This window comes from Sciurus carolinensis, chromosome 3 (assembly GCF_902686445.1).
Source record: "Sciurus carolinensis chromosome 3, mSciCar1.2, whole genome shotgun sequence".
Taxonomy (NCBI): Eukaryota; Metazoa; Chordata; class Mammalia; order Rodentia; family Sciuridae; genus Sciurus; species Sciurus carolinensis.
Window position 1 is genome coordinate 172,308,191 of NC_062215.1, and position 16,821 is coordinate 172,325,011.

Genomic DNA, 16,821 nt, shown 5'->3' on the forward strand with positions numbered 1-16,821 from the left:
GGAGGGCATCCACATATTGTAGGAGTGTGCTATCTCCCAAGTCGCAAGTAGCCAAATCCTGAGCTAAGGCTTGCCAAGAAAGGTTAGGACTGTCCCGGAAGCCTTGGGGTAAAACTGTCCATGTCAGCTGTTGAGACCTAAAGAATGTAGGATCCTCCCATGTGAAGGCAAAGAGGTAGTAGGAGTCAGGGTGGAGGGGAACTGTAAAGAACTCGTCTTTGAGATTCAGGACTGTGAAGGGGGTGGTAGAAGGGGGATGTGGGAAAGAAGGGTGTAAGGGTTAGGAAACACGGGGTGGATGGGAATACTGCCTCATTAATTACACGGAGGTCCTGGACCAAGCGATAGGTTCCTGAGGGTTTACGTACTGGCAGTATGGGGGTGTTACAGGGGAGTCAGTAGGGATAAGGAGCCCCTGAGTAAGCAACTGGTCTATAATGGGTTTAAGTCCTTCCCTGTGAGTACGGGAAATTGGAAACTGGGGACGTGAAGGAAACTTAGCTTGAGGTCTCAGTTGGATAAGGACTGACCTGTGGTGGGAGGCTATGACTGGCTTGGAAGTGTCCCAGACTTGGGGGTCGACCAGGTCTGGGGGCAACGGTAGGGTAGGTGGTGTGGGGGTGCTAGAAAATGTATGAAACAGCGGTAGGAGAAGGTGAGCACTGGCAGTGTGCCTGGGAAGGAGCTGTAGGGTGGATCCTAGGGGTTGGAGAACATCTCTTCCCAGGAGGGGGACTGGAAGGAGGGAATAACTAGGAGCGAGTGTGTACAAGGATGTCCCTCCAGGGCACAGGCTAATTTAGCTATTCTGCTTGGGAAGGAGGCTTTTCCATCAATTCCCATACCAAAACCTGGGAAGGAAATAAAGACTTAGGGTGGGCAGGCAAGACAGAATAGGTGGCCCCCGTGTCCACAAGGAAAATTATGGACTTACCCATTACCTGGAGCTTTTACCTGGGCCTGGCTAGAGTTATAGGGGTCCTCGAGTCCAGGCTCCTTCAGTTTTCTGCGAATCCCAAAAGTTCATGGGAAGGGACCGCCTGGCTGGCCACACCTCTGTGTAGAGACGCTGGGGAGGGACCGGCCATAGGGCAGTCACTCTTCCAGTGTTCTGCTTGTTTGCAGGTGGGACATGGCCTGGTGGGGGACTGTGGGTTTGGACATTGATGAGCCCGGTGACCTTCGCGTCCGCACTTGAAGCAGGCCCCTGGCGGAGGGGGTTGCTGGCTCCCTTTGAAGCTCTCGCTGGAGCTGCAGGCCTCAGGGTAGTTACCAAGGCTTGGGATTGGAGTGTCACCTTTTTCTGTAAATAAGCTTGCCTGGCCAATTCTGCTGATTTTTTGGGCATTACAGACTTTAAAGGCCATTTTCACCATATCTCGGATAGGGGTTTGAGGGCCCTCCTCAGCTCGCTTGAGCTTTTTTCTTATATCAGGGGCTGATTGAAAAATGAAGTGGGTTGCTAGCACTATAGCCCCAGAGGGAGATTCAGGGTCCAGTTTAGTATATTTAGTAAGGGCCTCTGTAAGGTGGTTAAGAAACAGAGCTGGATGCTCCTCTGGATTCCGGGTAATTTCCCTCAGTTTATCAAAATTTACCACCTTATTGGAGACTGCTTGCATGCCTGCTATGCAAGCACAGTGATGGTGGCCCTGCTGGCCTTTCTGATAGTTCCAGTTTGGTTCAGTTATTGGAACCTGCTCCTATGGGTAAAGTTATGTCCGTTAAATGGGCTTGGTCAGCATGGTCCTGTGTTGCCTGTTGGATACCGGGAGTGGAAGAAAGGATAATAAGACTATAAGTTTGGGAAAGATACTCAAATTCCTTAATATAAGTAGAGGAATCAGCAGAGAAAGACCCTAAACGAGAATGGAACTTAGATTCACATGACCCTTTTGCACTAGCTATTTCTCGGAGAGGATAAAGAAGCTCTGGGTTAGGCAGTGGGAGAGTCTGATAAAGTTGCCTGTTAGTGCTGACAGGGGAGGAGGGAACAGACTAGGCAGAGAGACGTTCTGAAGGAGGAAGTGGGAGGGGCATTGGGAGGGCTCCGAGGAGGAAGGCGGGAGGAGCTGCATCCATGGGAGAAGGGGACCGCTCAGGGGAGGAGAATGTGGGTGGTGGAGCAGGTAGAAAAAGGAGCGGGGCGAGCGCCAAATTCCAAAAAGAAAGCTTGCAAATGGTTGCGAGTGCCTTTTGGTGGCCCTCTTGAACCATTATCTAGAATATATTGAGGCCAAGCCACGGTTGAATAAAAAACTGGCCGCTTACGGCTTAAGTCTTTGGAAAGTCCCAGTTTAGTAAATTACGGTGGATACACCCCAAAGGAGTTTTGGGGTCTAGTGAGCTCCCGGTATTTCCCATTAGCCGTCCAATTTCACCCAGACAGATGTGCTGGAATCAGAAGAGGCGTCCCAGTTCTGACTCCTGCGCACCGGAGAACGGTGGGCGGGCCGAAAACCAAGACATCTCTCCACTTTTGGGGGCCCATAAATGGAAAAATGGAGGTTGGAATGTCTTCACAGCAACCAGAGCCCAAACGGAGCAGGGGCGAGGCCTGTGGGGCGCCCACGGACAGATCTCCTGCAGAACAGAGGGTACAAATTGGAATGGTGTATGGGAAAACCCAGGGAACTTACCGCGCTTTGAAGCGGGATGGACCAAACGGAGCAGAGCTGAGCGGGACAGAGGGAATCTCCTGGTTCTTCTGAGGAGGGTGTGGGTCTCAACCCCGAGGTGGGGGAGCCCGAAGACCCCCTCCTGGGTTTCGGCACCAAATGTAAGCTCGGTTGGCTCAGCGGGCTCAACGGTGGGACCAAATGTGAGGGCTTGGCAGGCAAGTTAGCGGCCAAATAAAATGGGACAGAAAGTGGCCGAAGCAAGCTTTATTGGAATTTGGCTCTCAGGCGAAATTCCCAGACCTCTGGGGTATAGGGACCCAGAGAAAATCGCAAGTGGCCCTGGCTGCACAGGGTTTTTATAGACTGGGATGGGAGGGAGTCCTGTTGAGTGACAGGTGGGTGTGAAGGGTCAGTGGAATTTTCCATCCGCCTTGCTGCGAACTTTGTGGTCACCTTTGGTGGACTGGTATTTGTTCTGGCTGCTCAGCTTTGCTCCCTACAGTCGCTTAATTTTCGACCTAACAATAACCTTTAAGAAAAAGACAGCATAAGGAATACCTAGGTCAGCAATTATACTGGCCCTTGGAATTTAGGACTGTACGTTCAAACAGTTATTAGAATGGGACTTTTACATATAAAACCAGTCCTTCTGTGAAATATCCACGAATATCTTACAGTCTTAATTGTTCTGTGAAATAATCTGGTGCCTTTCCTAAATGGATAAACTGTGCAAATGTATTGCCAATGCTACATATTATCTCTAAAAGTGGTGGATATGTTTTTGGATTGACCTTAAAAAATTGATGAAAGACAGTTAAATCGAAATACTTTCCTCTAGAAGATTCAAAGCCAGAAAGGCCTAATGTGGCAACATTGCCACTAAATGTTTCACTTTTACTTCTTGAAAAGAATTTCCAAGCAACCATGTTTAATCTAAATTTTTAATGCTATGAAGGGTCTAAGGAACTAGGCAAATAATTGAGTTGTTTAAAACTATTTTCAGTATATAAAAATAAGATTAGATATACAATCATTCTGATTTTTGAAACTCCATGTAATTTGGACTATTCCCTATTGTTTGGATATTACTTTGCACTACTGATAACCATGTAACTAAGACCAAATTCGAATCTAACAAACTGATTGGTATTACACTAGAAAGATGAATAATTCACATTCATATTCTAATAGTTATTTCTTTGATAATAATTTGGTTCCTATGTATTTTAATGTATTCTTTTAGGTTTCTATCAACATTCATTATATCTAGGGGCATGATTCCTTCTGTTAAGATGCTATAGCCCCTGAAAGTTAAGTATTAATAGAATGATTGAGATCAAATTAAATGCTTTAACAGCTACGATTTCAAATATCAGTGATGAGCCTTTTGCTCTCAAATTTAAACAAAGGCTTAAAGGCCATAATGACTGTAAGCATGTATTTTGTTCCAACTAAATATTATACTTGCTAATGGGACTAAGAAATAATTAGAATCATCTAATGGACATTTGACATAGCAGTAATAATAGCCTGGATTTTGTAAAATTGCATCACTACATCCAGGATATTCAAAAGATAGAATTGATCTCATGGACTCTGTATTTCTGGTTGATCAGATATTTCCTAAATGGAATGGCATTGGAATAATATGTCTGCTACTAATTATTTTTGTGTCATGATCATAGGTTGCCATACTCTCAGGACCAAGAGCAGCCCTCCAAACCAAAAGCCAGGACCTCGGAGCTGCTCTCACTACCAAGATCCACAACCTCAACATAAACTGTCCATCATTTGCATTTTAGCATATTAAAATGGGAGAGAAGTAGGAAGTCATCCTTATTTAGCAGAATCAGACTAGGTTGAGCCATGGGATGCAGAGGCCTGGCTTCTAGGAACTTCCAAGAAGCATGTGGCACTGTGTGGGAGTGGTTCCCTGTCTCCTTCTGGAATTTTCCCTTTAAGAGAATGGCTCCCCTAACTCCACTCTATCCTGTCCATCACAGAAGAAGCTCTTCCCAGTCCTGGTCCCCTTTACCTGTATATTATAAATAAAAGAGAGTTGGACGAGTTGTTGTAAGAGGCCACAGCTGGTATGGCCAGACCTGTCATGCCCCCTCTCATTTAAAAAGAATATTGGCTCTTGTATGTTTATTGAGTAGATGAGTTTTTGGGTAATTGAGTGATATACAGCTAACATCCTCCTCTGGCAGTTAACCCTTTTCTCATCCATGTGGGACGTAGTAGAGAGGACCCCCACGTGGGACCCAGGTCTGAGCCCTTGCAAGGCTTCCAAAGGTTGTGTTTGGTTATGATTTTAAATTGTTCTCTGTTGTCCTTGGGCCTTTAGTAGAAAATTGCCCCCAAATTACAACCTGGGGTCTAAAACATTCTCCAACCTTGGGAAGGAGGGTGGAAAAGTCAAGTTTAGCCTGCATGGTGGACAAACAGTGGATACCAGGAGAATTTATGGAGACTTGATATGATGTATGGTTTTTACTTAAACAACGACAACAACAACACACTCACAACACTGTTTTACACTGTGCTCTAGTTGTATAAGATGGTATCACTGGGTTAAGAGCATGTGGGACCTCTCCATACCAATTTTGCTGCCAGAGTTTGTGATCATTGCAAATTAAGGAAAAAGGAAAAACAAAACAAAACAAAACAAAACCATTTTATCATTTTGTTTTTATGGTTGGTATCCAAGTTTTTTTTTTCCTAAGTGGTCAGCTAAATATATAATTGCTTGGGCACTTCATGATGGATATGAAATGATTATAGAAATTATGCACATAATTGCCTATTATATGATGCTATGGCTTGAATATGTTTTGTCCCGAAAACTCATGCTGGATTTAATCCCCATTGTGGGGTACTTGGAGCATGGAAACTTAATTCAACTATGTGGTTTGGAGGTTGGCCTTTTGGAAGTGATTAGAATTAAATAAGGTTATTGTTTAATGACCACGATTAAATTCTGCTAGCTTTCTAAAAAGAGGGAGAGAGACTGGACATGCAGACACACAGATGTGCTTCCTGTCACTTCCCACGTGATGTTTCCCACCACCTGGGGCCTCTGCCAACAAGAAAGTCATCACTGGGTGCTTCCCTCGCTCTTGCACCTCCAGAACCAGAAACCAAAATCAACTTCTTTTCATTAAGGTTTATCCTGTCTGTGGCATTATTATTAGGAACAGAAAACAATTAATTCATTTAAAAGTTTAAAAGTTTCTAAAATGTAAAAGTTCATTTAAAAGTTTCTAAAATGTAAATACTTAATAGCAAGGATATTTATGCATGATTAAATATTAAGTTAAAAATCAGGTTCACAAAACTATGCATTCATAATGCTTTTAATTTTATCATTGAAAATGCACAGGATATAGTGCCATATAAATTAAAAGGGGAAAGGATGGATTAGCAGTGGAGGAATCTGGTGGACGTCATGCTAGTTGGGTGGTCATGTAGAACATCACCCGTAATGGGATAAACTGACACTACACACTTCTTGATGTGATCCACTGAGAAAAATCCAACGTGTAATAGTCCCACAAAAATGCTAAAGCAGAATCCAACCATGAGAAAATGATCATAATATCCTGATTGTTTTCCAAAAAAACAATCACGGGGCAAAAATACAATGTTGGAGGACCATTCTAGATTAAATCTGACTAAAAATGCCTCTTTGGATCCAGGATGAAACAAGATTACAAATGTTGAGGTAAATTATAGGACATTGTTGAGATAATCAGAGAAATTTCAGGTCAATTGTTTATTACATTGTAGCCTCTGTCATTTAAATTTCTTAAGTCTAATCCTTGTCTTGTGGTTCTGTATACACAGTATCCTTGGGAGATATATGCAAAAGCCTTTAGGACTGAATGTCAATTTTGTAACTTACTCTCAAGTGGGAGAGAGAGAGAACAGAAGATATTTGGCAGAATGCTCACACTGATGGGCTGAACTACAGGGCGTACATGATATGAATGTAATATTCTTGGGACTTTGATGTGGGGTTGAGATTCTCCAGAATAAGAATAGGGATGTGTGGAAAGCTAGGTGACACAATGGTTAAGTGGTTGTTGCAGACACATTCATTTTCTCCTTTCTCCTTTTCCATGCAGAAAACACTTTAAAATTGTTTACAAGGAACTTGCAATTTTAAATTCAGAAAAAAACAACAACAACAACAAAAAAAAACACCTTCTAAGAAAGATGGAAAAGTCTTTTTATCTTCCCTGTTTTTCCCTCCCAGTATGCTGGGTCAGTTTCCACGGGTGACAAGAGGTGGCTTGGGAGCAAGGTGGAGGCTGGTGTCCAGGTGCGGCACAACTTCCAGTGTGCCGGAGGGCTCTTGCCATCCACAGCCTTCTGGAACAACCCTCACATCTGCTGCCGTGTGCCTTGGTGAGTCTCTCACCTGGATAGCTTTCTTGGGAATGTGGGGATGGTTGTAGGTGGGGATGGTTGTAGGTGTGGTCTAACTCCTCGACCAAAGAGGATCTTTTGGACAAAATCTCTAAGAATTTGAAAACCTGCAAAGAATAAGATTAGGATAAAACCTCATCCATTTAACAAAGTCCTTTGATTGAGCCAACTTGAAAAACAGGAATCCCTTCATTTCCCCCGTATGGCTTTACTCTCAGAGGACGGAGACCCTGAAACACTGGGTAATAGGAAGTCGGGCCTGTATACCCCTCTCCACCATGACGCAGCCCCCAAGCCGCCATGGTTGCTGTTTTTGCCTGGATCCCCTCAGCACAGTGTCCAAAGCTGGTGTGTGTGCTTCAAGAGACCCCATGAGGCCACCCAGGAGCCCTGCCCTCCCTGGTGAGGAGCTCTGTTTCTCAGAGTGAGGCTGTGACCATACCAGGTGCACAGGAGGCTCATGGCTCGGACACCGTGGGCCTCCCATCGGGAAAGCACTCCATTCTTCAGGAAGTCTTCCCTAACGCCCCTTCCCTCCACCAGTGCCCACACATATCCCTCGTGTGCCTCGCTGGGAACAGCCTCCTGTGACTACGTGCCATCATGTTTTTGGATAAACATCTGTTTACACAAATGACAACACACGTATGGTCACCCCGCTCCACCTTCTTTTCCTCCATCTCAAACCATTCCTTCTTTCTTAGAGATCTGGCTCACCGTTTTTGACAATGGTGCAGTAATCCCTTGTATAGCTATATATTTATTCTGGCCCTAATAACAGCCACTGGGAGTCCCTTAGTCTTTTACTCTATACATGTCAATAAATAGGAGAAAATGCCTTTGTCCAAGATGGGAAAGTTCTGAAATGAAAGCATGTGCTTTTCCTTTTAAAGGTACAGATGACCAAATTGCTATTGTAGAGAATCTGTCGTTTAACACTCTCACCAAAATGGTAGAGAGGGCACTGATGACTTTTCCGTGTCCATGTTGACAGTTTGTGATCCATTTCCAAAAACAAGTGGTGTGGTGGGACCTGAAAAAGAAATTGTTCAAGAGAAGTGTGAAGGATGAACTCTGTACAACTGAGTCCTTTTAGTGCAGGATCTTGGTGGTGCTGCCGGTGACCCATCCCTCCTAAACACTCATTGCAAAAGGGATGACAGAGCGCCCCTAAAAGCTTCAGAGCTCCAGAGGCTGATTTGTTGATGTGGAATGTGAAAATGAAGTTCTGAGTCAGGAGGAGGATTGTGTTCTGTTATAGAGAACATTTTGATTGTAGGCAGACCTGGACTTGGCTAAAAATCTGGGGAAATCCATTTTTGTGACTAAACTGAGATTTTAAATTCAATTGCAGAATTCCCCTTGTCAGAAAGATAGCATCCCAAGTTGAATTTAAATTATATAGGGAATTCATACTTTCATTAAATTTTTTTTTCCTACGAAGGAATATGCATGAATGGCAAGGGCAGAAAATCTAATGCTCAAGGTGGATTTTGTCATTCGTGCATGTGTGTGCATACCTGTGCACGCACACTTAGCTATTATTGTCATTTAATTTAACCTTTTTGAAAAAATAGAAATATGTCAGGTCCCAAAACAGATGAAACATTAAAAATTTAAAGACTTTTTTTTGGTACCAGGACTTGAACCAGGAACGCTTAACTATTGAGCCACAACCCCAGTCCTTTTTATTTTTTATTTTGAGACAGGGTCTTGCTAAGTTGCTTAGGGTCTTGCTAAATACCTGAGGCTGGCTTTGAACTTTCAATCCTTCTGCCTCAGACTCCTGAGCCTCTAGTATTACACATGTGTACCACCACACCTGGTTAATGTTAATTAGTGTAGATCTACCATTACAAAAGTAGTCCAAATGCACAGTAAATTCATGTGATACAAGAAACTCTTTACTCTCTACTCAATTTTGCCCCTCTATACTCTCTCAGAAGTAATTTCCAAATAAGAGACTTGTGAATCGATATTTTAAGGTCAATTTAAAATCATTTATTAGACATTGAGAAGATTGTGGAAATACAGTGCAGCAACAGAGAAATCAGGAATCCACTGTACTCACAGACAGGAAAGGTGGATCTTGGTATACAGAAGCCATAAACATATGCTAGAGACAAAATACTGAGAATCTAGATCCCATTGGTCTGGATGCCACGGGGCTGGTGTCCAGGTGCAGAGAGGTACTCGTGTCTTTGGAGATAGGAATAACATTCACATTGGCTTAGACACTCTTCAATTGGGAAGGCTTAGCAGCCCCAAAGGTAAAGGAAGATCACACAAAATCAAGGTTCAAAGGCAGAACTGGAAGAGATCAGTCCCTCTCAGCAGGGTGTGGAAGGCTGCAGACAGGACCAGAATGAAGAATCTTCCTCCCACCCACAACTACAGATTCCCCTGGGTCAGCCAAATGAGCAGCATCTAAGTGCCATGGCCAGCTCAGAAGTATCAACAGGAGGTTTTCTACCTTCCTGCTTGGATGACATTGTAGGAGACGTCCATGAGACTACACAAACGAAAATGACGGCTGAAGCTAGGGAGCACGAGGGTCAACGAGGAAAGTGCCATAGATCCCAGGTGACAGGGAGACAGCAGGGAGCAGCCGGAGGAGATGGGAGGGTTCTCAGCAAGGAGAGCAAGCTGACTTTCAGCAGCTCCGCAGACCCGCCCGCTAGCAGCAGCACTGCTTCTGGCAGCACTTCTGCTGGCAGCAGCCCTTCCCACAACCACAGGAGCCGCAGCCACAGGAGCGGCGGCAGGTGCGGCGGTAGCAGCAGATCACAGGGGTGCTGCAGCAGCCCCCACAGCAGCCGCGGCAGCAGGGGCAGCAGTTAGAGCAGCAGCCCACCCGGTAGCACCTGCATGTGGTGCAGCTGCCGCAGCCACCACCGCAGCCACCGCAGCCACCGCAGCCACCGCAGCCGCCGCAGCCACCGCTGCAGCCACCGCAGCCACTGCTGCAGCCACCGCAACCTCCACAGCCACAGCAACCCATGGTGTCAGGAGAGAGGACTCAGGTGCAGTGAGCAGGCAGGTCGAGGAGAGGAGAGGGAGAACTGATGCCTCCTGCCGCTGGGGGAGAACCTTATATGCTGCGCCTCTCCCCTTTATTTTTAGCTCAGTTTCCATGGAAGGATCTCACAAGACCTCTTATTTACTTCCTTCTCAAATATACTCGGCATAACATTGCTATTTTTAGCACAACAGTCTTTTATGAAGTCTTTATGAATGAAATAGTTGTGTTGTTTTTAGTTCCAAGAAAATCAATGACCAAGATATGGGAAAAATTGTTTCCTGCCCCTGCAAGTAGTGACAGGGTCTCAGCCATGGGTCACTGTAGACATTTCATGAGTGTCTCATGCATGAAGCCAAACTCCTCAGGTCACTGGGCACCCAAAGTGGACAGCAAGAAGAAGGATCCCTCCAGCCCCTTGGTTGATGAGATCAAGGAGACGTTTTAAGGCTTCTTTCCCTTGTTTTTAAAATGTGAGTGTATGGAGAAGATACCCTGGTAAACCAGGACACCACAATTCTGGGGGAGGTACAGCCCCAGTAAAGCCAGGTCATCCCTGACCCTGAACCTGCCCTGCAAGTGCCAGAAGAAACCACGGAGTGTTTTCCACTTCAAGCCCCCCGGACCTTTTCTGGGGGTTGCCGGTAGGGTCTGAATGAACTGGGCAGTCCTTAAATTCCAAAGAGGGTAAAGCAAGAGCACAGCCCTATGGGTCAGTCCTCGTACACACAGGCTACTGGGGACAAGAAATGGAAGCCTGACAGGGTCAGCAGAGCTCCGCAGATCAGCATCCGTCAGTGCATGGACAGGCTGACACTGAGCTCTGGCTACAGTAAATGTCAGAGAGGTACAAGTGACCAGCCACCGGATGAAACCCTTTTTACTTTTGTTTTCCCGACTATTTAACAGACAAACAGCAGATAGCTTCCTTTCCCTTAGCAGATAACTTAGGACCCTTAAAATTGTATTTTTAGCATCTGACCTCAAACAATTATTTTATTATAATTTTTAATAATCAAGCAGTTCTTCTGAATGAAGGATCTCAGGAAGCCAGAAAAAGAATATCTGTGTTTCAAGACCAGAAAGAACATGATATGTGATCAAATTAGGAGTACCTACACTATCCCATTTGATTCTGATTTTTCACTGATTCTCTCAGGAGCATTTTCCTAATTTTGAGGTGTGAGGAATTCCTGGATTGAGAAAATTTTTTGTCTGACCTGTGATGATTAAGAAGTATAAATGGAAACATAGGACTTTTACTTGATTGGATTCAGACTGTCATGGCTATAGAAAGATTATTTAAAATATATTAGGCACTTATTTAATTCAAAAGATACCCTTTGAATACTCGTAATGAGTCAGGTACTATTCCAAGCTCTGGAGCAAAACACGTACACACATTTAAGTTCTCATGGACACAAACGTCTTGGAAATATGTTCCAATCTAAAAACAGAGCTAAGAAACAAGGAAATGTTAAATCTAGCAATAGCAACTGGTCAAGAGTCATCAAGGAAGGATGCACCAGGCCTCGTGAAGTCTTTTATGGGGATTGGGATAAACAACAGCAGGGAATTGGCTGCCTATTTAGGGCTGAGATTGCTGGGGTTGGTATATAAACCGCTCCCCTGCAGAAGGACACTCCAGACATCCCTCTCCTCTCCTCAACCTGCCTGCTCACTGCACCTGAGTCCTCTCTCCTGACACCATGGGTTGCTGTGGCTGTGGAGGTTGCGGTGGCTGCAGCGGTGGCTGCGGTGGCTGCAGCGGTGGCTGCAGTGGCTGCGGTGGCTGCGGTGGTGGCTGCGGCAGCTGCACCACATGCAGGTGCTACCGGGTGGGCTGCTGCTCTAACTGCTGCCCCTGCTGCCGCGGGTGCTGTGGGGGCTGCTGCAGCACCCCTGTGATCTGCTGCTACCGCCGCACCTGCCGCCGCTCCTGTGGCTGTGGCTCCTGTGGCTGCGGCTCCTGTGGCTGTGGGAAGGGCTGCTGCCAGCAGAAGTGCTGCCAGCAGAAGTGCGGCTGCAAGAAGCAGTGCTGCTGCTAGACGACCACCTGGCTCTGGGCAGGTGCTGCCAGGACCCTTTCTCTTGATTAACCTGCCTAACTGCAGGTGCTGCTGGGAGTCATCATGTTCTTCCTTCCTGCCTGCTGCATGCTGTCTTTCTGGCACTGGGACTCTAGCACGATCTTCCTTGATTCTAACACTCTAGTTTTGGCCTTCCTTCCTCCCTGCCTCCCTTCCTTCCTTCCTTCCTCCCTCCCTTTATCTCTCTCTCTCTCTCCCTCTCTCTCTTTCGGTACTGGGAATTAAACCTAGAGGGGTGCTTTACCCTTGAGTTATATCCTCAGTCTTTTTTCTTTTGAAACAGGGTCTCAATAATTTACCAAGGGCATTGCTAAATTGCTGAGGCTGGCCTTGAATTTGTGATCCTCCTGTCTCAGATTTCTAAGTCTCTGGGATTATGAGCATGTGCCAGCATGCTTGGTAACTTGTTCCTTTTTAAAGGAAATTTTATGAGCATCCTATTGAATGCCTTCCAAGAACAAAGATGGAGGATGTCTTGATTATTGAGATCAGCAAAATGGAATAATGGTTTCCACTGTGTTTTCCTCTTGGAATTCTTTTGTATCTATGCATGAGGTATTCTTATGTGTACCAAACATGACCTCACCTTTCTTTCGTTAATCTTCCTAAACAGCGTCTTAACATGTCTTAAAATTTCTTAATAAAATGCCAAAATAAAATCTGAAGAGTTTCCTTTAGTTTTATTCTTTAGATATTTCCATTAAACTACCAATAACTGTGATCTTCCTTGAGTTGCAGCCATCGGGATGTACAAATAATTATGTCCCTGTGTGATTTAAAATTCTGTCATACACAAACAACCACACACATGAAGTTAAATAATAATGAATGTGGTAAAAGTCCATGTCGATGCGGCGTATCATGGGCAGGATGTACTCCATGTTGTTGGATGGGGAGCAGGTGTACTTCTGAAGAGCTGGAATAGCTTCAAGAAGGAGGTTTGGATATGAAGTGTCCCCCAAAACTCTTATGTGAGACAATGCAAGACTGTTTAGAGGTGAAATGACTGGGTTATAAGAGTCATAACCTAGATAGTGGATTAATCCACTGATATGGATTGACTGGGTGGTAACTGTAGGCAGGTAGGGTGTGACTGGAGGAGGTAGGTCCCTGGGGGAGTGCCTTTGGAGTCTATATTTGTTCCTGGTGAGTGGAGCTCTTTCTCTACTTCCTGTTGCCATGTCCCGAGCTGCTGTCCTCCACCATGTCCTTCCTCCGTGACTTTTGGTCTCACCTTGGACCCAGAGCTATGAGTCAGTCAGTCATGGACTGAACTTCTGAAACTGAGCCCAAATAAACTTTCCTTCTCTACATTGTTTTTGTTGGGTCTTTTAGTCACAGTGAGGCAAAAGCTGACTAAAACAGGTCACATTTTGGAGTGCGTTTTAAGGAGTTAGAAATGTTTTGATAAGTGGAGTTTGTTGGGGCTAGAAGTTCCAAAAAGAAGACCAAAAAACAAGGAAAAGGAAAGTTCGAGACATACGGGGAGTACGCCACCATGACTTTGATGAAAAATATGTTACCACCAATAGTTAGGAATAAGCAAGGAAAGGAAGATCTATAGCCAAAACAATGAGCATTCATGTTTTCCTTAAAAGTCAGGCACTCTTTTAAGAACCTGCATGTGCCAGGTATCATATGGTGGTGGAAGAACTATTATTGTGCCCATTGCATGGATAGAAACAGTACAGAGAGGTAGCATGTGACATGCTCAGAGCACACTGCTGCTGGAGCTGGGACACACAGCACTGGGATGGGCCGGGGAGACCTTGGAGAGGGGACTTTGTGCAGCTGCGTGCAGCGTTGGTTATTCACTGGGGAACCGAGGCCGTGGCAGGGATCCTGGAGACAGCACTGCGGGCCTGAAACAGCAGCAGAGTGGGCGTGCTGGGAATCATGGGAACTAAAGGCACAATATGAAGCCAAACTAACGAGGGCAATGACCACAAACACAACACAGATGACAACACCGAGATACACCGGGACTTCTTTCTGACAGAGTTGGGAAAACTCTACAAGGGAGCTCATTTAAAAAAAAATTATATTAATATAGTCAGAAACTAGGTGAGGAACTGATCATTTCCTTTAAAGTTTTTTTTTTTTTTTTCTCATTCTGTAAGGTATAGAGGGAAAGGGAGTTGATAAGCTAAAAAAAAGCTGTCTACTAAAGGTACATGAAAATTTCCTCGTAAATTGCTCTGATCCTAGTCATCATATAATTTTTTGATTGTAGACACAACCTGATATGGTTACTTTGAGAAGAGACAGGTCCACTGGATCTTCTGTATTAGTCTGATCTGAAAAGACCTAGGCTTGAAAAAAAATTGCTTTTTTGCTCTACGTATCTAATCTTGATATTTTGCATTCATTTTAAGAGGAATATTCCCATGCAAATTATAGACATGCTCTCTGTGTATCATGGGGTTGGCACAGATTGTGATTTGCTGATAATTATTTTAGAATGAATGGAAGTTGCATACATTATACATGCAGCATCATATGTTTATATATGCTATTCATATTAGTTACAGTGTTTTATGTATATATGTCATATTTTAATATCTAGATTATAAACATGTTATTAATATATGCACATACACTCCAGATCATATGTGTTATATATGTTAAAAACTCTACTTGCATACCTCCACATGTGCATACACACATACATGTTCCAGAGTTTGAAACTATGGCTCAAAATGTGATTCTGTAACGTGGCAATTTGGAAAAGGTTCTCAAATGTAGTTGTTCTTGTTGTTAAGGCTGGCATCCATCTCGCTATGTCCCTTCTCCTTTCGGGGTCTGCTGGGATTCTTGGGACTTCACCTTTGTATTTAGCTCATGCTCTATGGCTTCTAGGAGCCACGTTATCACAGGTTAGAGCGTCACCACACAAAAGGCCTTTAGGCACTTCAGTTCAGTCAAAGCAATGCCATAGGGATCTTCCATATAAATGACTATGTCATTAATGACGGGGTACATTCTGAGAAGAATGTCATCTTGTTGTTGTGCACCTATCATAGAGTGAACTTCCACAAACCTAGGTGGAATAGACTACTACACATGTGAGATACCTGGTATATACATGTGTGTGTGTGTGTCTGTGTGTGTGGCCTTTTGCTGATGAGATCGTGATGGACAAAACAATAGGAGGTTCAATCTAGCACGAGAGGAAATCCGAGTCTGGGTAAACAAGATGTATGAGGCTGCTGCTGGCGTAACACAGCATACTATTTACAGTGGAAAACATTTTTTAAATAAGAGGGAGCAGACTCTAAATAACAATTAAAAGTACAGTGTACTAAATACACAAACCAGTGGCACAATTGTTTATTTTCATTACCAAGTGTCATGTCCTATACATAATTGTTTGTGCGATAGTTTTATATGACAGTCAACTCTGTGGGTTTGTTTACACAAGCATTTCTGCAAGCATGTGAATGATGAGTTGCCCTATATCACAAGAGCTACAGTGTCACTAGGCCATAAGAATCTCTCAGCTCCTTTATAATCTTATGGGACCACCTAGCATACATGTGGCCTGTTGCCAATTGAAAAAGCACACAACTCTAGTTACATGACAAATGTCCTTGAATTTTGTATTTGTGCGGCTGGCTCAGGAGGAGGAAGGCAGGCATGGTGAGAGGGTGGGAGTGTACCCGGGGAAGGAGGAAGATCAGGACAATGACGAGTGGCTTGCCCTCAGAGGCTGGAAAGATGCCAGCAATGGTCGGGAAGCCACCAGATGCTGGAAAGAGGTAAGGAAAGATTCCCCTACAGGGTCGAGGGAGCATCTTGATCCAGCAACTTGATTTTCAACTTCTAGCCTCCCAAACCACGAGGCAACAAATTTGTCGTTTTGAACTACTCAGGGTTTAGTCCTCTGTTATTGCAGCTCTAGGAAACGAATACGCAGGTTAAGTGTAGAAAGAATTGCTCTGGATTTCTTTCACTTGGTCTAATATTCGCTCGCTTGTCTGAGCTCTCTTGCGAGATCTAATGCTTTGTCAGTCAATTCTGTTACATTTCCAGGCATTCTTGCCTTGTTCTTGATAGTGAATGGGCTACATCTAAAGTCCCTCTGATAATGGAATGTTTGCTGAGCTTACCTGGACCTTGGAGTAAGAGGTGTTCTTTTCAAAAAATAAAGAGGTACAGGCTTAAGATAGGCATTTTATGTATAAGTTGAGGTAGACTTCTGATTGTCCTCCTCCCGCCTACTGGATTTTATAAGTGAAGTGACTTTATAGATTTCTTTCCTTGCATGATCCTTATTGTTTGAAAACAATTTTATATCTGCTTCATAAAAAGATCCAGGCAACTTTTACTCTTTTCTATTTCTAGAATAACTGAGTGAATAAGGAATTAGATATTTTAAAGAAGTTGGTAAATATACTAAACTAGGGATGTTTAAAAGTATACGTATACTTCCTTATAATTTTTTAAAAATGCAAAGTAAAATGAAAAAGTAAAAATCATTGTCTTCTAATAGAGGAAAGAGGAAACAAAGCTGTATCTTTCTGAATGTATATTGTTTTCTATATTTGATTTTGGAAATATGTGAATGCTTTACGTTATTGTCCAACCAATTAAAACCTTAAAATCCCTAAAAGCTGAAGGTGAAACAAAATAGGGGAGCTCAAATGTGTGTTAAGTAGGT

At 44.0% G+C, this 16,821-nt stretch overlaps 2 protein-coding genes across 2 annotated transcripts; one reads left to right on the forward strand and one right to left on the reverse strand.

Annotated features, from left to right (window-relative positions):
- Nucleotides 1-9,729: 9,729 nt before the first annotated feature.
- On the reverse strand, nt 9,730-10,053 carry LOC124979544 (small cysteine and glycine repeat-containing protein 7-like). The gene has a single exon (XM_047543905.1). It carries the CDS (start codon nt 10,051-10,053, stop codon nt 9,730-9,732), a length of 324 nt encoding a protein of 107 aa, XP_047399861.1.
- A 1,727-nt stretch (nt 10,054-11,780) lies between these two features.
- LOC124979599 (small cysteine and glycine repeat-containing protein 7-like) lies at nt 11,781-12,119 on the forward strand. Its single transcript, XM_047543984.1, has one exon. The coding sequence runs from the start codon at nt 11,781-11,783 to the stop codon at nt 12,117-12,119; it is 339 nt and encodes a 112-aa protein (XP_047399940.1).
- The last annotated feature ends 4,702 nt before the right edge of the window (nt 12,120-16,821 follow it).

Excerpts from the sequence above, each read along its gene's own strand:
- LOC124979599 (XM_047543984.1), top strand. The coding sequence starts at position 11,781 with ATGGGTTGCTGTGGCTGTGGAGGTTGCGGTGGCTGCAGCGGTGGCTGC.
- LOC124979544 (XM_047543905.1), bottom strand. The coding sequence starts at position 10,053 with ATGGGTTGCTGTGGCTGTGGAGGTTGCGGTGGCTGCAGCAGTGGCTGC.